The sequence below is a fragment of the Quercus lobata genome, chromosome 4 (genome assembly GCF_001633185.2).
Source record: "Quercus lobata isolate SW786 chromosome 4, ValleyOak3.0 Primary Assembly, whole genome shotgun sequence".
Classification (NCBI taxonomy): Eukaryota; Viridiplantae; Streptophyta; class Magnoliopsida; order Fagales; family Fagaceae; genus Quercus; species Quercus lobata.
Genome location: NC_044907.1, coordinates 9,839,006 through 9,860,919, shown reverse-complemented (window position 1 = coordinate 9,860,919; position 21,914 = coordinate 9,839,006). Strand labels below are relative to the sequence as shown.

The 21,914-nt window shown below is 33.4% G+C and overlaps 2 protein-coding genes and 1 long non-coding RNA gene across 3 annotated transcripts; 2 read left to right on the top strand and 1 right to left on the bottom strand.

Moving 5' to 3' along the window:
* Positions 1-2,640: 2,640 nt before the first annotated feature.
* LOC115984101 (putative disease resistance RPP13-like protein 1) lies at positions 2,641-8,592 on the top strand. The gene is made up of 2 exons (XM_031107004.1): positions 2,641-7,298; positions 8,222-8,592. The coding sequence occupies exon 1, from the start codon at positions 2,965-2,967 to the stop codon at positions 7,240-7,242; it is 4,278 nt and encodes a 1,425-aa protein (XP_030962864.1). The 5' UTR covers positions 2,641-2,964; the 3' UTR covers positions 7,243-7,298; positions 8,222-8,592.
* Positions 8,593-9,717: 1,125 nt separating this feature from the next.
* LOC115986898 (protein RETICULATA-RELATED 4, chloroplastic-like) lies at positions 9,718-13,966 on the bottom strand. The gene is made up of 9 exons (XM_031110265.1): positions 13,190-13,966; positions 12,181-12,249; positions 11,911-12,042; positions 11,730-11,783; positions 11,604-11,648; positions 10,650-10,789; positions 10,377-10,502; positions 10,207-10,285; positions 9,718-10,050 (listed from the first exon to the last, which is right to left on the bottom strand). Exons 1-8 carry the CDS (start codon positions 13,763-13,765, stop codon positions 10,237-10,239), a joined length of 1,191 nt encoding a protein of 396 aa, XP_030966125.1. The 5' UTR covers positions 13,766-13,966; the 3' UTR covers positions 9,718-10,050; positions 10,207-10,236.
* Positions 13,967-19,246: 5,280 nt separating this feature from the next.
* Positions 19,247-21,692, top strand: LOC115983524. Its single transcript, XR_004090087.1, has 3 exons — positions 19,247-19,344; positions 20,740-20,819; positions 21,249-21,692. It is a non-coding gene; the product is annotated as an uncharacterized LOC115983524 (long non-coding RNA).
* The last annotated feature ends 222 nt before the right edge of the window (positions 21,693-21,914 follow it).

Genomic DNA, 21,914 nt, shown 5'->3' with positions numbered 1-21,914 from the left:
AAGAACTCGAGCTCGAGTTTCATATTTTTTATGGAACTCGAGTTTGATGTCAAACTCAAATTTCATAAACTCAAATTTCAAAAAGATAGTAGGTTGCTAAATATTTCTTAAATAATGGTAAAACACTACATATTTTAGCCAATAATGTTATTTGGCCATTTTGGCCCCTCTCTAGCTCAGCCTTCTGTTTAGTTGGGATGAACCCAAAAAAAGAAAAGAAAAAGAAATCATTTGTTGAAAAATTCATCAAATTAGTGGAGTTGTCTTAGTTTGAAAGCTAAGTTCCTACATGGTAGAAACCGCGTCCTTAAAAATGTGCCTAAAGCTAAAACTAAAGATACTTGATTAACATATGAAAGTACAAATCTGATCAATTTTACACATTTGAAAGCATGGTTTTTTGATCATTAACCATTATAATCAAATAACAGAGAAAGCATAAAAGCATAGTTCTTTGAATCCAAATGAAATAAAAAGAAAAATATTGAACCAAAAGAGAGAGCACGTTGAGTAAAAAGCCCCCAAAGCCTTATTAATAAGATCTTATTGGGTTCAATGAATTAGACACAATATAGATCAGTTCAAAGTTTATATGAATTTGCTTATTCTATTTTCAATAAATCAAAGAAAAATTCATTGGCGTCGAACAAATTATTTCAGTTATTATCTGATCATATATATTCAATGGTGGTAAAGTACAAACTCAAAAACATAAATAGTTCGAGTGGATAAATGAAACACACACAACAATAATGTAAATTTCATGTCATTTTCCATCTTCTTACTCAGACTAATCAAACAGGAGAAAATTCATTTCTCCTTTCCATCTTCTTACTTTACGTGTAATGTCATAATCGTGGGCTACTCAAGACTTTTCATAAGTCGTAGTGTTATACTTTTCTTTTCATAAAGCTGCCAAAGCTATATTGTGGTTTCTGGTTTTTGCTTCTTTCGTAAAGTCTTTTTATATATAAATTAAAAAAAAAAAAAAAAGTCTATCTGAAAAAAGAAGACTTTTTGCAAAAAAAATAGTATTCTCTGCTCGTTAGAGTGTGTGTTTGACTATATATTAAAAAGTCAGTCGATTTTACTATTCAGTTTAATGAGACTATAACATAATCACTCATAGTGACACCAATCACAATCATTTTACATTAATTCGTATACTTTTTATTGTAATTTTTTAATTATTTGTAGTTACTATAGATTTGAACATATAATGTCCTCTAAACCTTCTATAATATTTTTTTCTCTTTTTTATTAATCCAATAGAAAGAATTTATGATATCAATTTAAAAATAATTATTTTTTTTTATCATCGTATCAAAATACTAATTAATTTTTGATATAAAAGATATTTGAACCTAAATCTTTCATTCCATAACAAATATCCCATAAAAATATTAAATAACTTAACTTTAACATTTTTCTTTTATCATATTTCACATGCCTCAGTATTAATTAGATAATAGTATATGAAGGCTGTGTTTGGCATTAGTTTAAAACATCAATTTCTTTTACTATTTAACCTATTTTTATTAATATTCAATTTATTTTTACTACTACTACTTATGGTCTCATTGCATTCATTGGTATTAATTATGAATCTCATTATATAATTTCAACTATTTTTTAATTTTATCTATAATACTTTCAATAAAAAAAAATTAATTACAACTAAATAAATTATTCCTAAACTCAAGATGTACTTTACATGTCACATCACACTCCCAATTACAATGGATCTTTTACTTTACGAAACAATTCTTTTTGGTACAAAAGCTTTGAATGGAGATTTCCACCACCGTGCTGAAACCACATTTCACTCGTTGACAAGTCAAACTATGCAGGTTCTTGGCATTGCTCTCCTTTGCTTGGACTTTCCGTTATAGCATTGAATTGTTAATTAGTAATATATTCTTATTGAATTAAGTTCACACATACTTGGTTTCTCAAAAAAAAAAAAATGTTCGCACCTACTTGATTCTTAAAAATAAAAAATAAAAGGTTCCCACCTAAACACAAAACAATTTGAAGTCTCTAATATCCATCGTAAGTCTATTTCCCATATGACAATTGGTTCATGCTAATTCATTGAATTTTTCACATTCAGATACCATGCTATAGCAATTAACTGGAAAAGGCTAAACTCTTAAAACTAGTAATGAACCAACTTGGCATCCTTTACTACCAACCATTCTCTATCTTTTTGAGTTTACGGTGCAAGTTCTAAACCATAACCAAATTGCAAATTGCATATACCTCTGCCAATTTTTTTACTATTTTAATTACTTTTTACCAAATAAGTCAAACCGAAACGGAATTGATAAATCCTTTACCTGCCACATCACACTCCCAATTACAATGGATCTTTTACTTTACGAGACTATTCTTTTTGGAACAAAAGCTTTGAACGGAGATTTCCACCATCCTGCTGAAACCACGTTCACTCGTTGACAAGTCAAGCTATGCAGGTTCTTGGCATTGCTCTCATTTACTGGGACTTTCCACTATAGCATTGACTTGTTAATTTGTTAATTAATATATATTCTTATTGAATTAAGTTCACACCTACTTGATTCTTAAAAATAAAAAGTAAAAGTTCCCACCTACCCAATGTGAAGTCTTTTAAGTCCAATAGCCATCTTAAGTCTATTTTTCAAATGACAATTGGGTCATACTAATTCATTGAATTTTTCATATTCAGATACCATGCTACAGCAATTAACTGGGGAAGGCTGAACTCTTAAACCTAGTGATGACCCAACTTGGCATCCTTTACTACCAACCATTCTCTATCTACCCTTTTGGAGTACACATTGCAAGTTTCAAACCATAACCAAATTGCAAACTGCACAACAAGCTATCAAAGCAGCAAGCCATTTTTAATCCTTTCCTTTCCTTTCCTTTCTTTTCCATCATAATTCAGAACCCAGATTCCTTCTTTGTCTTATAACTTAGACCATGTTGTCAGAGGTGTTTCTTGGAGCAGTTCTTCAAGTGCTGTTTGATAGGTTGGCACCCCGTGAGTTGATGAGCTTGGTGTTCAGGGAAAGTGTCAAGAAGAAGCTGGAGAAATGGAGGCAAACCCTGTCGGCAATTCAGATGGTTCTTAAAGATGCTGAGGAGAAGCAATTGACAGATGAAGATGTGAAGCAATGGCTGGAAGCTATCAGAGATTTGGCTTATGATCTTGAAGACTTATTTGATGATTTTGCCATTGAAGCTATGCAGCGCAAGTTGAAGGCAGAACCTGAGTCTGGTAGCCCAGCAAGTATGGTTAGAAACTTAGTCCCTACTCGTTTTACTCCTAGTGCTGTTAAATTCAACCTTACGATGAAGTTTGAGATTGAAAAAATCAGTAAACGGTTAAAAGAAATAACCGAACAAAAAGACAGACTTGGGTTGAAAGATGGTGGTATGTCTGTAAAGATATGGAGAAGGCCATCCAGCACAAGTGTGCCATATGGACCTGTGATAGGCAGAGATGAAGATAGAAAGAAGATTATAGAACTCATTTTAAAAGATGAGCAAACTGATGATGCTAATTTTCATGTCATTTCTATTGTTGGTATGGCTGGGGTTGGTAAGACAACACTTGCTAGGCTTGTGTACAATGATGATGCAGTTAAGCATTTCAATCCAAGAGCCTGGATATGTGTGTCTGATGACTTTGATGTTATGATGGTAACAAAAGCTCTTCTTGAATCAGTCACTTCCCAACCCTGCCATCTCAAAGAGTTGAATGAAGTTCAGGTGAAGCTGGCGAGTGAATTAGAGGGTAAAAAGTTCTTGCTTGTTTTAGATGATCTTTGGAATGAGAATTATGGCCTGTGGGAAGCACTGCTACCTCCTTTCAGTGCTGGAGCAGCAGGGAGTCGAATAATTGTGACCACACGAAATGCAAGTGTTGGAAAGGTGATGGGAGCAGTTCAGTCTTATAATCTGGATTTCATATCCGACAATGATTGCTGGGCAATATTTGTCCAGCATTCCTTGATGAATGAACATGTTGGTAGACCTGGAAATTCAGGCCTAATTCGTGAGAGAATTCTTGAAAGGTGCAGGGGATTGCCTTTGGCAGCAAGGACTCTTGGTGGCCTTTTCCGTGGTAAAGAGTTAGATGAGTGGGAGGATATAATGAATGGCAAATTGTGGAGTTCATCAAACATGGGAAGTGACATATTTCCCATATTAAGATTGAGCTACCACCATCTCCCTCATCATCTAAAGAGGTGCTTTGCTTATTGTTCATTATTCCCAAGGGACTATGAATTTGAAGAGAAGCAACTGATCCTGCTTTGGATGGCAGAAGGTTTGATTTATCAAGCAGAAGGTGATAAGCCGATGGAAGATTTAGGTGGCGAGTACTTTCGTGATCTACTGTCAAGGTCATTTTTTCAGCAGTCAAGCAGTAATAAATCACGATTCGTGATGCACGACCTCATCAGTGATTTAGCTCAATGGGTTGCAGGAATAAGCTACTTCAGGTTGGAGACTAAACTGGAGGGCAACGAGCGAAGCAAAGTTTCCAGAAAAGCTCGCCATTTATCTTTTGTTGGTAGCAGATATGATGGAGCTAAGAAGTTTGAGGCAATTTCTGAATTCAAGCATTTGCGGACCTTCCTACCACTAATGGCACCATATGTTGGGTATTCCTATCTGTCTTATCACATTATTAATCAATTGCTGCCTAAATTACAAAACCTACGGGTGCTTTCTTTGAGTGGATATCGCATAGTTTATCTACCAGAAACAATTGGTGATCTCAAGCATTTGCGGTACCTTGACCTTTCTCGCACACAACTCAGAAGCTTGCCTGCATCAATAAGCACTCTTTACAATTTACAAACATTGCTATTAGAAAATTGCTCTTCTTTAAAGTTCTTGCCTCCTGATTTTGGTAAACTGTTCAACCTGCGTCATTTGAATATTTTTGGATCAAATTTATTGGAAGGAATGCCTCTAAGCATAGGTAATTTGACTAGTCTCCAAACATTGTCCAACTTTGTTGTGGGCAAAGCAGATAGTTTCTGTGTAATAAGAGAGCTAGGGCCCTTGGTGCATCTTCGAGGGACACTGTGCATCTCAAAATTGGAGAATGTAACTAAAGCTCAGGAGGCAAGAGACAGTTATTTATATGGTAAGCAAGACCTTAATGAGGTTGTGATGGAATGGAGTAGCAACCTTAATGAATCACAAGATGAAGAAACCCAGTTGGAAGTACTTAACATGCTACAGCCTAATGTGAAGTTGAAAGAGCTTACTGTGAAGTGCTATGGTGGAACCAAATTCCCAACTTGGATAGGAGATCCTTCATTTTCTAATTTAGTGTTCCTAAGGTTTGAAAATTGTGATAACTGCAGTTTCTTGCCACCAGTTGGGCAACTACCCTTTCTCAAAGATCTTCTCATTAAAGGAATGGCTGGAGTGAAGAGTGTTGGCCGAGAATTTTATGGGGAAAGTTGCTCGAGATCTTTTCAATCCTTGGAGACTTTACATTTTGAGAATATGCCAAGATGGGAAAACTGGACTCCTCTTGGAGTTAATGAAGCATTTGCTTGCTTGCGTAAGCTTTCAATCATAAGATGCCATAATCTGGTGAGAAAATTGCCAGGCCATCTTCCTTTATTAAAAAAGCTTGTGATTCATGGATGTTGGAATTTGGTAGTTTCAGTTTCAAACTTACCAATGCTGTGTGTATTAGTAATTGAGGGATGCAAAAGAGTGGAATGTGAAAGTTCTGTTGGCTTTGGCTCACCATACTCCATGGTTTTTTCAAAAATTTCAGAGTTTGGAAATGCAACAGTAGGGTTAATGCATGGAGTAAGAAAAGTAGAATATTTGAAGATTGTTGATTCTGAAAAGCTCACAACTTTGTGGGAGAAAATACCTGAAGGGTTGCACAGACTCAAATTCCTACGAGAGCTGTCTATTGAAGACTGCCCAACACTAGTTTCCTTTCCAGCATCTGGTTTTCCATCCATGCTGAAAGTAATTCAAATAAAAAGCTGCAGTGGTCTGAAATCATTACTACCAGAGGGAACGTTGCACAGCAGAGAAAATGCATGTCTTGAGCGGTTGTGTGTTGTTCGTTGTGATTCTATGAAGTCCATTGCCAGAGGACAGCTACCAACCACTCTAAAAAGGTTGGAGATATCTCATTGTATGAATTTGCAGTGTGTGCTAGACGAGGGAGAGGGTTCTTCTTCTTCTTCTTCAGTGATGCATGATGAGGATATCAACAACAGAAGCAAAACTCATCTTCAGTACTTAGACATCAAATCATGTCCATCTCTCACAACCTTAACTTCAAGTGGCAAGTTACCTGCCACGCTTACACACCTCCTTCTGAGGGAATGCCCAAAGCTCATGTGTCTGTCATCAACAGGCAAATTGCCAGCAGCACTTCAATACCTTGAGATTCAATCAATCTCAAAGCTGCAGAAAATAGCAGAGAGGTTGCACCAGAACACATCCCTTGAATGCATTAAGATTTGGAATTGCCATGGCCTTAAATCCTTGCCGGATGACCTACACAACCTCAGCAAACTTCGCCAGTTCCAAATTTTTTGGTGTCAAAGTTTTTCTTCCTTCCCACCAGCAGGGTTGCCTTCAAACCTGAGAGTTCTCGGGATCAAAAACTGTAAGAATCTCAAGGCCTTACCTAACGGTATGCGCAACCTCACTTCTCTTCAAAAATTGGATATATCTAACCGTCTAGACAGTCTGCCCTCTCCACAAGAGGGTTTACCTACCAACCTAATAGAACTTAATATGAATGACCTGAAGTTCTACAAACCAATGTTTGAGTGGGGGTTGCAACAACTCACTTCTCTTATAAAACTCTCCATTCATGGTGAATGTCTAGATGTTGATTCCTTTCCAGGTGAAAGGAAGAATGGGGTCATGATGCTGCTGCCAAACTCTCTCTCAATTCTATGCATTTCATATTTTCAAAACCTGGAATGTCTGTCCCCCAGGGGGTTTCAAAACCTCACATCTTTAAACCAACTAAAGATCTATAATTGCCTAAAGCTCACATCCTTACCAAAGGAGGGCCTGCCTCCCTCACTTTCACAACTTGAAATCCGTAATTGTCCTCTGCTAAGTCAACATTGCAATAACGAGAAAGGACAAGAGTGGTCCAAGATAGCTCACATCCCTTGTGTTTTGATTGACAACAAATTTATCCATGAAACAGTGACAACAGATTCATTCACAACACAGCTCAACAGGTGAATTCCTGATTTTGCAAACAAGAGGATGTTCAACTTTCGCATTGCATTGACATCTAGGTAAGTCATTTATTAAATCTCCAAATTTATATGTTTACACAGCATACATGTCCAAACTTTTTATAGGACAGTGTTCAATATTTTGTATGTTTAGCCAGGTAAACCCAGCCCAGTAACAAAATGAGAACCAAAGCTGAGTTCTGTGATAACCTCTTACATGCTTTTTGCAGTATATACCTTACTATATTTAAGAACCTGCCATAGCCACCTCTGGTTTTATAGTTTGCATCACTAACTTATTTTCATTTTATACTTACACATAGGCTTTGGCATATGCCTGGACATAAAGGAAATAAATTACCCACCATTACAGATTCATTGCATTTTTGAGAATATTGTCAATGAGAAAACTAACTCAATATTTATGTCATGCGGTTTCACTATGTTCTGAGCAATGAAATTGGGGTCTAGAATTTTACCATTTAGAGGCTAATCAAACTACAGACTGTTATTGACGATGATTTTACTTCCTAAAATCTCATCCAGTTATTGGGTTTGCACATCAGCTTCTCATCTAGGGTTAATGGTCCATCAATTCTTATCTATCATGCAGAACCTAAGCAGATTTCTTTTCTGCCATAACTACTACTACCCTACGTCAAGTTATTGTTCGAAGTTCAATGGATAATTGGATATTATCGTTTTACTATCTCATTCTAATTTGATGGCAGTGTGTATACTCTTTAGTCTAACTAATTCTTTATATATGGTGCCATAACCTATGTGAAGCGTCACATAATAACCATGGCAACTGCCTAATATAGGATTGCTGCATATCTGCATCACTAGAAAGTAGATACAGATAAAAATATTTCTTGATGAATTTTTTTTTTCCCTAGTTTTCATTACAACAGAGGAATTCTGGTTGGACTTCTTGCCCTTTAGGTAATCACTGATGAATCTTACTGTCTTTGTGCTTGCAGATAGTTCGAAAGGCAGATGCAATTCGTTTCAACTTTCCATGTGGTGTGTGTGGAAGGAATATTTGTTTTTGTCTTGTTGATGTTTGTTTACTGTCTTTACTATGTCTGTTAGAGATGGTGGCTCATATACTGAATTGGAAAGTAACATCGGTCTCTAGTCTAGAGACCATGAGGCCATGAGGCCCAGTGAGGCTTTGTTTACCCCTTCATTGGGAAATTCAATGTCCTGGTTTTGGGCTTTTTTAGAGGCACTATAATTTATTGTAAACCTTTATTTATTTATTTTTTCTAATAGTGAATTTTCCCACCGCATCCTCTGGTGGATGTAGGCATATTTTCAAACCACATAATCTCCATGTCAATTTTCTCTTTTCTCTCTCTTTTTTCTAACATTGCTAACATCTGAAATCTTCAAAAGTGATCATGGCCTTTTACAATTTGTTTCCTAAATATTCTAGGACTGTTAACTCTATTCTGCAATATTGATACCAATTATTTTTTGGCGTTATTTTTATTCTCTTCCTCTTTGTATTGTTTTCACATCAAGTCAGGATGCATTACTGTAACTATATTCTGCAATATTGGCGGCCAATTTCTTTTCCCTTTATTTTTATTCATTTCCTCTCTATCTACTGTTTTCTCAGCAAGTCTGTAACCAAAGGATGCATTAATGGAGAAAACAATACTCAATATTATCTAGCCAATTGTTCTTTGTGAGCGGTTTTGCAATGTTCTTTGCATAAAAGTACAAGTTCACACTACTAGGTGTACATAGGACTTAACAAATGCCTCTCTTAATGTAAGAGGTCTCTTATTTGATAATAAGAAACTTTGCTAATTGAGTTAAAAAGGACCTACATATTGATTTAAACTAAAAAGAAATCAATTGGCATTTTAGCTTGATTATTAAAAAAACAGTCATCATGGAACAAACATCATAGGTTTAATATCCTATCGTATATAAAAATTAAAATTAAAAAAAAAAATTAAAAAATGACCCCAACTTTTTGAAGTACAATATTCAAATTACAAGAGGGAGAAAATACTATTTTAGGGTCATTATCAATTAGGTCCTTACATTTTGGTAGCAATCAATTTTTATTAATGAGTTCATAATAGGTGATCAAATTGACAATGACCAAAATGCAATGACCAAAATAGACTTTTTGCCTCAAAAGAATTTGTTTGATTGCGGATACTTATAGTGTTATTTAAATACATGGAGCAAAATGTCTTCAAACAAAAATTACTGCGCAAAATAAAGCCATAAAGTATGAGTATAGGAGCTTTAAAAGAAAAATAACAACCGAATTCCGGGAAGGGACATTGTTCTTTTAACTGAGGAGCATGAAGGACAGGCAGGACTACTTGGCATAATATCAATTAAAACCAAAACATGGATGGATGCTATTTTGCATAATGAAAAATTTGCTTTAAATTGGAGGAATGGAGGAAGAGGGGAACCAATCAAACCATAACATGGATTATGCTTCATATTGAAACTCAAGTGCCATAAAGGGAGCCAAATGAAATTTACTTAACAATTAATATATTCACATTAACAAAGCTGTTACGCTGCTTTGCCCTCCAACTCTCCAAGGCAAACGCTAGAATGCATTCTTTAACCACTACAAATATAACAAATAGAATTCCGAATAGAATTTATTTTAGCCACCCTGTTGTCAATGCCTGCTCAGTTCGTACCACACCATTAGAATGGCACCAACACCAATTGTCTAACATGAATGCGACTCAATTTATAGTTGGATTTTTCTGCAGATGTTCACAAGTGACCACGACATGTGGGGATTCAAGGAAATTCTTGGTACCTATGACATTCATTATAATATATTTACATCCACACTTCTGATTTCATAAATAAATACACAATGTACAAAACCAAAGAACCCAAATTGATCTACCATCATCCTCTGCAATTGCACAAATAGAAAAAAAAAATCTATTCAAATATAAAAATTACTTACAATAATGATGAAAATGATATTTTCCAGCCTCTACTCCCGTATCTTTTGGATTCCAGTCCAGCGTGCATAATCCACCCACCTGTTTGCAGAATATATAAAAGACCTTGAGAAGTGAAAAGAAGAAATACAAAAAATTGACATATGACATCCTAGGAGATCTCAAATCTTACATCAATGACCCCAAGAATGTGTTGCCAGTTCGAACAACAAAGCAAATAGCACTCAGAATAATCTTGTGTTGATGCAGCATGGGCTCTAGGATTCGTTGTTCAATTATTCCAGCGAGAACTTGGTACCTGTTAAACAAAGAAAGCATATAATTTGTCCTGTAAACTGACTATTGTCTGTACATACAGATGATGATCAGCTATTACTAGCCTCACCTTTTCATGACTTAATGAGTATTATTATGTTATGATGTGGTTGCAAATAAACCCACATACCTTAGATTACTAGAAACTGCCATATAAACACCATATGCAACACTGGTTGATAATACAGGCACATCCTCTGCTTCACCAGCGAAAGATTTATCAATAGCCTTTCGTGCATTGATCAACAAATTTGTTATCCCTGTACCAACCTGAAAAATGCTGCTATTAGTCGTATGACATCAAATAGAAGTGATATCATGAGCCCTAAACCAAAAAAAAAAAATGATAGTTAATGATAAATTACTACTATCCCAAAAGATTAAGCATTTCCTGTTAATAAATGGAGCCCAACAAGTGGGATTTTAAATTTTTAAATGGGAAGTATAGTGGAGATAGGGTTTGAACTCTAGACTACTTAATTTGATACCGTGATAAATTATCACTGATCTCAAAATCTTAAGTTATTAAAGAAAGGAGAATAAAATTATTTAACCATTATTCTAACAAATAGAACTTTGACATGCAGCCTTATTTTCTACCACATAAAAGCAAACTTATAAATAACATAACACCATGCATTTTGGACACCTCATTATATGAAACATATCAAAGCCTGTTTATGAACTGTCATCAAATCCAAAACCCTGTAAAACAATCTGCACACAGTTACTGAACTACATTCCTTGAAATAGCCTTGGTGCACTATGTTTCCAGTTCTCAAACCAGGTGTATCTAATTGTGAATTAGTATGTGAAGTTATATACTTCTACTTTGTTTTCCACAAAGAATATACAAAATAAAGATAGGATAAATAAAATGTGCTTTAGGAATTAGGAAGAACCCATACTAGGACTCCTCTGATTCATAAAGTATGGTTATTGTAGATGGCAACAAAATATGGAAATTCCCTTTTGATGGACAACAGAGCACAAAAGTGGTTAGAACAAATTGAAACTATATTACAACTAAATAGAAAGAAAATTACATACAAGGCATTTCAAAACATGTATGGTTTTCACTTACCAAAGATGCACCAGTCCCAACTACAAATAGTTTGGCTCCATTACGCTGCAAAAGAGATTGATATACCATAAATTTCTGATTCATTGTAAACTACAGTTAAAATCCTTATAGTTATCCAAGACATACCACTATTGCACCTATTCTCTGTAAAAATGAATAAGATGTTCCAGCCAAAGCCACCTGCATGGAGGATTTTAGACGAAAATAATTGATTACATTACATAAGGTTCATATAATGTTGAAGTTGAGGATCAAAACAACAGCCCGAAACACACAACAGTTAAGAAATTATAACACAAACAATTACCTGAAACGCATTGTCAGGACAGCCATAGAAAAACTTAGCAATTGATCCAGCACCGACTGCAAGAGGCGGGCGGAGGGAAACAGTAGGAGCAGGAAGCCAGACAAGCATAAAATCTGCTATGATGGCCATCACCTAAGATGAAAACTATATCAGAAAGATGCAAATTCCATTCATTGTTGACTTGAATTAAAAAGCCAAGTAGCACTTCAAATTTGAGACATAAAATCTTGTGGAATGTCACAGTAGATTCAGATAACCAAGAAAACATACCACATCAGCAAAAACGAAATCTAGCTCCTTGGTAAACTTTTCTCTACGCCTCTCCAACTCTGCTGCGGTCTGCAAGGAAAACAGATGGATAAATATTCTATCCGAATAATAAAATAATTATTACTCTTAAACACACACACAGCAAAGAAAGCTAGAATCTTTTAGTAACAATGAGAAGAAGCAAAAAATTGTGGTGTGAAGCAGAAACAAACAAACACACATACACAGCCGAGGAAAAAAAAAGCTATAATATAGAAATGGATATGATTAGAGGCAAAGAATGATAGAGCATTGTGATGCAGAAACACACACAGCAAAGATAGATAGAACCTAGTAGTAATTAGTATGAAAAGAAGAAAAGAATGATAGAGTATTGTGAAGCAGAAACACATAGCAAGGAAAGCTAGAATTTTGTAGTAGTTGATATGAAAAGAAGCAAAGAAAGGTAGAGCAGTGTGAAGCAGAAACTATTAAAATAATAATAATAATAATTCACAATTCCCTAATAGAGTAAGCTTTTAAAACAAATGGTAATTTATCATGTTATTAGAGCAAGTAGTCCTAAATTCCCATTTTAAAAAGGTTAAAAGTCTCATATGTTGGATCCCTACTGTGCTAAAACAATGGTTAACAAATTTCATTCATTCTTTCCGGTTAAATGATTGAATTCATTTTTTTTCTATCCTTAACTTTTTAAATCGGAGGTAGAGTTGAGACAAGGTTTGAACTTAGGACCATTTGATACCATAATAAATTACTAATTGCCTTAGCCTTTTAATGTGGAAGATTAGAGAAAGGTTAGAACTGAAGACCACCCACACCTTTCTATGATAAATTACCTTAGTAACGATGAGTTTAATCATATAACCAGGATTCTAATAGCCTTTTGGGACAGGTCGTAATTTATTAGAACAAAGCAAAGAAAGCTAGAATCCATCATTGGTGGGTATAAAAACAAGCAAAAGAGAACGGTAGAGCAGTGTGAAGAAGCAGAAACAAGAGCAAAAACCTTGGTGAAGATGCCAACACCGCACTCTATGGCAACCTTTGTCAAGAAAAGATCATCAGCAAGCAAACGCTCCTTAAACCCACCAAACTGAAGCAACCATCGGAACAGTACCGACTTCTCGAGCTCAAAGTACCTCTTAACAATCGACCCAGGTACCCTTCCAGCCTCTATAGCCGCAGCGAAGTCCTTTGGCACAGTCTCCACTGACCTGCCAGCCTCTAACAAGGCCATCACAGCCTCTTCTTTGTTCCTTTCCTTGTCACCATTGTCATTATCATCATTACCACTATCTCCACCTCTTCCTCCTCCTCCTCCTCCTCCTCCTCCTTCTCCACCGCCTATGCCACCGCCTCCGCCGGTGTTGAAGGTGGAGTGAGTTATGGTGGTGGGACGCTTGTGAAAGGTGGTGAAAGTAATGAGAGAAGGAGTGAAGAGGCGTGAAGTAGTGGTAGTGGTGGTGGGGAAGTGATGGGTTGTGATGGTGAAGGTTTGAGGTGAAGAGTGGTGATAGTGGTGAGGTGGGGAGGAGGCAAGAGTGAAAGGGTTGGTGGAGAAGTTGGAGAAAGTGATTGCCATTATAGAGAGAGAGAGAGAGAGAGAGTTGAAGGGTGTTTGGTGTTTTTTTTTTTTTTTGGATTTGTTTGTTTGGTGGTGAAGAGGAGGTAGATGATGGGGGTGTGATGAATAAAATAATGGCAGGGAGAAAGAGATGGGTAGAAGTAGAAGAAGAGACTGACAGTCGCCACACACTTACAAGCAGGTACGTGGAGTCTTTGGAGTTTGGACACTTATCTAGTTTCTAGTCATACTGTTAACTGGTAATTTTGGTGGGAGATTTTTTCTAGATCAAGGGATTATATACTATCCGTTAAAATAAATAAATAAATAAAATATCTTCAATCTTTTCATATATTCTTTTTCTGAATTTGAATTTTAAAAATTTAACTATTGAATTTTATTTCTTTATATTTTTAATATGCATATCAAATTTGAACAATTTGATGTTATTTATTATTCAATCAATAAACTTATAAAACTTAAAATTTTAATATTTATTTGATGACATAATAATTAATTTTTGAACTTCTTGAAATTTTATAAGCATGAAAAATATAATAAGGACATACAATTTAACATTTAGATTTTCAAAATTTACACTCAATATAAAGGTATATAGGGAGTTTGAAGGATTTTTCTCTAAACTAGTTTGAAGAAAAACTCGGTTTATTGGTATATATAATGGTATTTAGAGTGAAGGATATGGATTTCAAAGTTTTAGTTTAAGTTATTTGTTTCAATAATATTAATTAACTTCTTCTTTGTATGTTACCATAAAATTTACAAGGAGTCCATTTAGCTTTGCATTAGCTAAAGGTTTTTTTTTTTTTTTTTGAGTGTCACAAGAGTTTTGTAATTTAACTTACATTTCTTTTTATTTTCAGTAGGAACTTTTTGAACCCGTATTCAAGTATCACAAATATGGGAACCACTCATATTTCCCTCAAATCTTAGGGGTCTGTTTTTTTTAACCAAGTAAAATACTAAATAATTTTGTTTTAAAGAAGTAGGGGTATTCTCCAACTTCATACTAGTTTAGATTATTACATGCTGATAAGCAGATTTTATCACTCTAAAGTTTCACAACACATGTGAATGACTGCACCTAAGTATTTGTGTGTTTGAATTTAATTAAGGAACATAATATACTACATCTAAAGAATTATACTTAATTATTATTTTTTCTACAAATATTGATGAAGAAGATTTTAATTAATATTTTATTATTAAGACTTTTCAATGGGGAACTAACTTATGCTTAAAAGATTGGTAAAATTAGATATGTGCTTTGAACATAACAATTCCCACTAATTAAAAAAAAAAAAATTCTTCATATTCAATTCAATTGAAATATTAATTGCATGGTTACAGAGAAAAGAATTTGAATAATATCAATTGCCTCAAAACAGACTAAAGATTAGAGAATATCAATGAAGATGGGACCCAATGACCCATGACATGTGAAATTTGAAATTTAGAACAAGAAAACAAATCTCTCAATAAAAGTTGCATCCAAATTTCCACAAACTTGTAAATGACTTTGTGCCCCCTTCTTCAATAGAAGCCACAGAAATTGCAGAATTTAATAAGGACCATTATCTCAGACAAGCCATACGCTGCAAAACAAAATATGGGTCCATTATTCACAACTGAAAAGTGTTAAATTTTAGTTTGGACTGTGGAGCTTTCCTACTACAAGGAATGAGCGTGCAGATACTGTTTTGCCAAATTAGTGACCAGTGATTAAGGGTGTGTGGCACGCACCATATAGAGGAATAGAATCTCTTGAGACAAAAAAAACTTGGAATCTAAACCTATAGATAGATACTGAGTCGACAAACTAAAGGAAAATAGGAAATCTTACGAACACATATTTGAAAGTAGGCTGTCTTGCTTTCAAAAAAAAAAAAAAAGTAGGCTGTCTTATTACAAAGATTACAATCTTTTTTTTCTTCTTTTTTTCTTTTTTATATATAAGGAAATATAAAAAACTGTATTTTCATATTCTATAATATTTTCTAAATGAATGCCCTTATGTCTGATAACAAAATCCATTTTTTCCATTCTTAAGTAAGTGCACTGAAATAGATTGAAATGGCCCGAATTGGACCAATATGAACTGAGTAGACCGAATTGGACTGAATTATACTGAAATGGACCAAAATAGACTGAAGTGGACTTAGACCAAAATGGACTAAATTAGACCAATGTGGAACAAATTGGACCAAAGTAAACCGAATTAGAGCAAAAAGAACCAAAAAGAACAAAGTATACCAATTTAGACCGAATTAGACCAAAATAGACCAAATTGAACCGAGTTAAATTCTATTGTATTTAGATATTAATAAAAAATAAAAATAAAAACCTCAATGCAAGCAAGCACGTTGAGGTTTTGGAGTGGGCCTATTTGGCTGGGACACGGAACGGAGGAGTCATAAAGTCTAAAGCCCATAAACGGATAAACATATGGGAAAACAGAATGATGCAATACATTCTTAGAGGTTTATTTTTTTTCCTTCCAATTTAGCATCATTTTAGCAAAAATTTCATAAGTTAGCATGTTTTTGAAAATTTTTAGCAAACTAACATCTCGAGTTTGTTAAACTTGATTTCAACGAACAAAATCAAGTCTCACGCACTCGATTTTGATGCTCTAAAAGGTTGATGTGTAAATTTTTATACGCATAGAACTCAAGTCTCACGCACTCGATTTAGTTTTACTGATCTGAGAAACAAAGGAGAAGAACAAAGAAAGAAGAACGAAGCAAAAAGAAGGAGAAGAAGAAGAAAGAAGGAAAAGAAAAAGAGGAAGAAGAAGAAGAGACCCATGGCAAAATTAAACCCACTCCGTGAAGTGACCTGCAAAACCAAATCCGCCCCTCTGTTGTCATCTCTACCTACAAAACCAAACCCATCTACAAAAAAAAAAAATCTTTCTTCTTCTTCTTCTTCTCTGTGTTTTCCAGATCAAATGTGTAATATTTGATATTTCTTCTCTAAAGCATAAATTGAGTGTATTAAACTCGAGATCCACATATACAAAAGATCCACATCAACCTTTGCTAAAGCATAAGTCGAGTGTATTAGACTTGATTTCCTTAGTTGAAATTGAGTCTAACAAACTCGAGATGTTAGTTTTCTAAAATGTTTCAAAAACATGATAACTAATGAAATTGTTGCTAAAATGATGCTAAATGGAAGAAAAAAAAATCCCATTCTTAGTTGTTAAACTCTAATCATATTCATTTAATTTCTCTAGAGGAAGATCGAGTGAGGCAATTCATTTAGCAAGTATTGCCAACTGGCTCCAAGATATTAGTTAATGCCTACAGTTTCCAAGGCAATGGATGATTAGGGTAATTTGAATTTTGAATATCTTTGTTTAAACTTTGAAATACTAGAAAGTATTAATTGAATGACAAAAACTTTTCGCAATGCATCATAATATTAAAGAATATATAATAATAATATTTACAAAAAAAAATAGCTAATAATCTATATATATATATATATTAATAGACAAAATTAAGAAAAAAATTCAATTAGATTTTAATTGAATTCTCAATTTTGCGCCACATGTTGTATTCAATTTTTAATTTTGTGCAAAGTGAGTTATTGAAGGTAAAAATCGAAGAATCCAGATCCAATTAGATTATAAGTTGGATTTCAATTGAAATCCAATTTTTCCCATGTGTCTATCTAAGTTTTTTATTTTTGTGGCAAGTGAATTATTGGGTGCAAAATCTAAAGAGTTTAAAATTAATTAAATTCTAAATCATATATATATTTATATTAATATATATATATATATATCTCTCTCTCTCTCTAAAATGAGAAACCATTACATATTTTAGAAATTTACTAGTATATATTACTAGAATCCAATTTTGTGTCATATGTCTAAATTTATGTGGGACCACACCATAATTATCCGCTTAAATTTATGCCATGTGTCCACTTAAGTTTTTTAATATTTGTGTCAAGTGAGTTAATGAGTGCAAAATACTAAGAATCTAATATTAACAAACTATAAAATAAATAAATAAATAAGCAATCACATATACTTAATAAAAATCACCATACAACAAAAATCACCATATGTTCTATCTTATTAAAAATTAGAAGAAAAAAATGATCATAAGTAGCATTAAATTTAGGTAAAAATTTTAATATGTGACTAATTATGTTTACTTTTTAAAAAAATAATAATTTGACTAATTATTTATATTTTATAATAAAATTTTTTGTTTAATTTTAAATGTATCTATACGTATACATGTGTCACTTGCTATTTTTTTTTAATAATTTGACTAATTATTTATATTTTATAATAAAAGTTGTGTTTAATTTTAAACGCATTCATGTGTTTGCATGGGTTACATGCTTGTGTGTGTGTGTGTAAGCAAAGTTTAGAAAAAGTTCAATTAGAATTTGAAATTAGAATCCAATTTTGCATCATGTGTCCACTTAAGTTTTTAAATCTTTGTGCCAAGTGAGTTAATGAGTGCAAAATACTAAAAATCTAATACTAATGAACTATGATATTAAAAAATAATAATAATCACATATACTTAATAAAAATTATCACACAACAAAGATCACCACACATTCTACCTTATTAAAAATAAAAAATAAAAAATAAAAAATGATCACAAGTAGTATTAAATTGAGGTAAGAATTTTAATAAGTGGCTAATTACATTTACTTATTTTAAAAATTGATTAATTATTTATATTTTTATAATAAAAATTGTGTTTGATTTTAAATGTTTTCATGCGTTTGCATGAGTTATATATTAATAATAATAAGAGTGTTATAACCACCGCAAACTCTTGGTGTGAAGTGTAGGGAGGTAAGGACGGTTCAAGTCTCTAAGAGAGAGGTTCTATCTTATATAAAAAAAAAAAAAAAATTTAATAATAATAATAATAAGAGTGTTGTACTTGGCGAGACAAATATTAAAATGATTTTTAAAAGACAATCAATTTTATGGTTTGTAGGACCATGCCAACCGTTTGAAATCTTATTAAAAATAACACATTTTAAAAACACATAAATGTAAACTAGAGATTAGATATTTCAAATACAATCTTATCATTTTGTATAATTTTAGGCGAAATTTTATAGGGGCATACTTTATTACAACTTATTTCTTTAATTTAACATAAACTCTAAATTTATTTAGAAATTTCTTTTTAATATAATACTTCAGGTTTCCATATATTAAAACAAAACAAAGCAAAATAAAATTTAATCTATATATATATATATATATAAAACCGAAACTTTTGAAGCTCCCACAATTTTCCACGTCAGCACAACATTAAAAAAAAAATAATAAAACATAAAACAATAAAACCAAAACCAAAAAAAAAAAAAACCGAAACCTAAGAAAACCATTATAAACCTCTCTTTTCGCAAGCGCCTCTCCTTTTCTCTCTCTCAGTCGCTCGCTCTCTTCATCCATCAGCAAAAGGGCCTGCTTTTCTCTCTCTCAGTCACTCTCTCTCTCCATCCATCAGCAAAAGGGTCTGCCTCCAAACCTCGCTCGGTCTCTTCATCCATCGGCAAAAGGGTCTGCCTCCAAACCAAACAAAGTAAGTTTTTGTTTTTTCCATCAGCAAATTGCTTTTCTTTTTGTGTGTTGTTGATTTTGGTTGGTGGGTATTTATACAATATCAATAATCAATGTTTACGTGTTTTATTGATCTTGCAAACATAATTCAGTATGTAATCGGGCAATTCAGGCTGATGAGGCTGATACAGAATAGATTAACATGTACTGTGGCCAAAATAATTTTTTGGTTTTCACTTGAATCAATAATAGACATGGATAATAAGTATTAAGTAATTTTATATGGTTTTCAGTTTTGTGACAAACCTTATTGTTGTACTTGGATGGTGAATTACATTGGGTTTCTAAAGCTATTTGTTTCGTCTATATATATATATATATATATATAGTGTATTTTGGTAAAGAATTGCACTTTTCACAGCATAAGATTTTAGTCAAGTGCTTGGCATCAGAATTCTTTTATTAACAATCTCAGGATTCTTATGAATTTGATGTAATTATCCAAGTATCATTGGTCTGCAAGGAATGCCAACCGTGACCATTTTTCTGCAATCATATTTGAATACACTATTGAATGTTCGTCAGCTCCCTTATGGAGAACCTATAATAAATTTTCCTTAATGTAGTTTGTGCTTTTATGGTCCTACTTTTTGGCTGGTTGGTTTGCTTGTGGCATTTAGATTGGATGTGCCATGTATGTATGAGAAATAAAATGAAATAGAGATTGCTGCTTCAGATTTTGTTAGCCTTAAATGGCTCACAACTATTGATTTGTATCTTCTTTTTCATTCACTTCATCCTTCTTTTTTACTCATGTTGGTTGGTTCAAGTTACCTGTTGTTGTTAAACTGTTTGAGACTACTTTCTTAGAAGATGCCCCTTACTAGAAACTAGGAACTTGAGAATAACATCAGTTAGAAAAGAACTCTCAACCTATCTATTAAGAACTTACATCCAACTTTGGCACAATAGAAAACATACTTCGGCAAAGATTATTTCTTTCTTTCCCTGTTGGCATTGTTCAGTATGTATGTTCTTTGAATCCTTGCTGTGTCCCTGTGTAATTTGGTTGTCTATGAGAATGGAACCCTTAAACTATATGTTGAAAATTTACATCCACCTTTGGCACAATAGGAAACATACTTTGGCAAAGAGTAGTTTTGTCTTTCCCTGCTGGCATTGTTCAGTATGTATGTTACTTTGAGTCCTTGCTGTGTTAGAAAGTTCCATTTTTTTAATCATATTTTGTTCATATTTTACTTGAAGTTTTGCTTTTATGTTTCATTTCTCACTGATGAACATTATTTTCAATCTTTTATTTGAAAATTATTTGCTTATAATTGCTCCTGTTGCTGTCATATCACAAATTCCTGTAGGCCCACTCTTGTAACAAAATAATAAGAATTGTTGCCTGTAGGTAGGTGATCCTCTAGAGAAGGCTGCACTTAAGGGAATTGATTGGAGTTATAAGTCAGATGAAAAGGTCATGCCAAAAAGGTATGCTGTGACATTTCAATATCATTAGTCTTATTGCTCTTTGGGCTTTATTTCTATATATAGTTTTATTTTCATTCTTTAATCCAAGATTGGAATGTGATTTTATGGACATGTATTCGTTTTCTTTATCTTTTTCCTTGCTTTAGCTGCGCTTTTTGCTTCTGTTATTGGTTCCTTTCTTTACATGTTCTTTTTGTTAAAGAACATGTAGCAAGAGATTCTTAATAAAAGAGCATAAGAGGGTAAAAAAATCACTTAAGAACCAGAGTAAAGACAAATGAAGGTAGCAATCAAAAAGAGTTCAGTTGGTCATTGACTATATCTTTGTCTATTAATTTTGGTGGAAACAGCCACTAAAGTCTTGAAGCCAATTTCTGCATAAATAGATTTTTTTTTTTTCATGATTTTATGACATGCTATAAATTGCAGGGGAAGTGGCAATGCTGTTCAGATTGTTCAGAGACACCACTTTGCATCCCACTTGAAGAGAATGGCAGTTGTTGTTCGCATTCAGGAGGAATTTTTTGCTTTTGTGAAGGTCTATTTTATTCGTGAACCCTGCAATTTGTATGCATGCATATATGGATTAGGAATGCTATTTTACTTGATGCTTGCATAATCAGGTAGCTTATAAGAAAGAAGTTATTGTGTATTTTATGGTAAAATTTTATAGGTAGATACGAAAATGTATTTGGGAATATGCCATGATATATAACATCAAGATTTTTCTTTAGAAAAAGAAGTTCCCAACCTATTTTGTATTCTAGAGTTGATTGAATTGAGTTTTTGTGCACACACTAAGATAATCAAATTGAATATATGTTTTTGTGTGGAAACTGAGCTATTGGTCAATTTGAATTGTTTTTGTGTGGAAACTGAGCTATGGGTTTGAATTTGTTTAATGGAAACTGATTGAGGTGGAGTTATCAGCTTGCTTCCTTTGTTTTTGTGTGGAAACTGAGTTATGATTTATTTTTTACCCCAGCCTATTTTGTATTCTAGAGTTGATTGAATTGTAGTTTTTTGCAAACACTTAGGTAATCAATTTGAATATATGTTTTTAAATATAATGAATGCATTGAATATTTAGTGGAA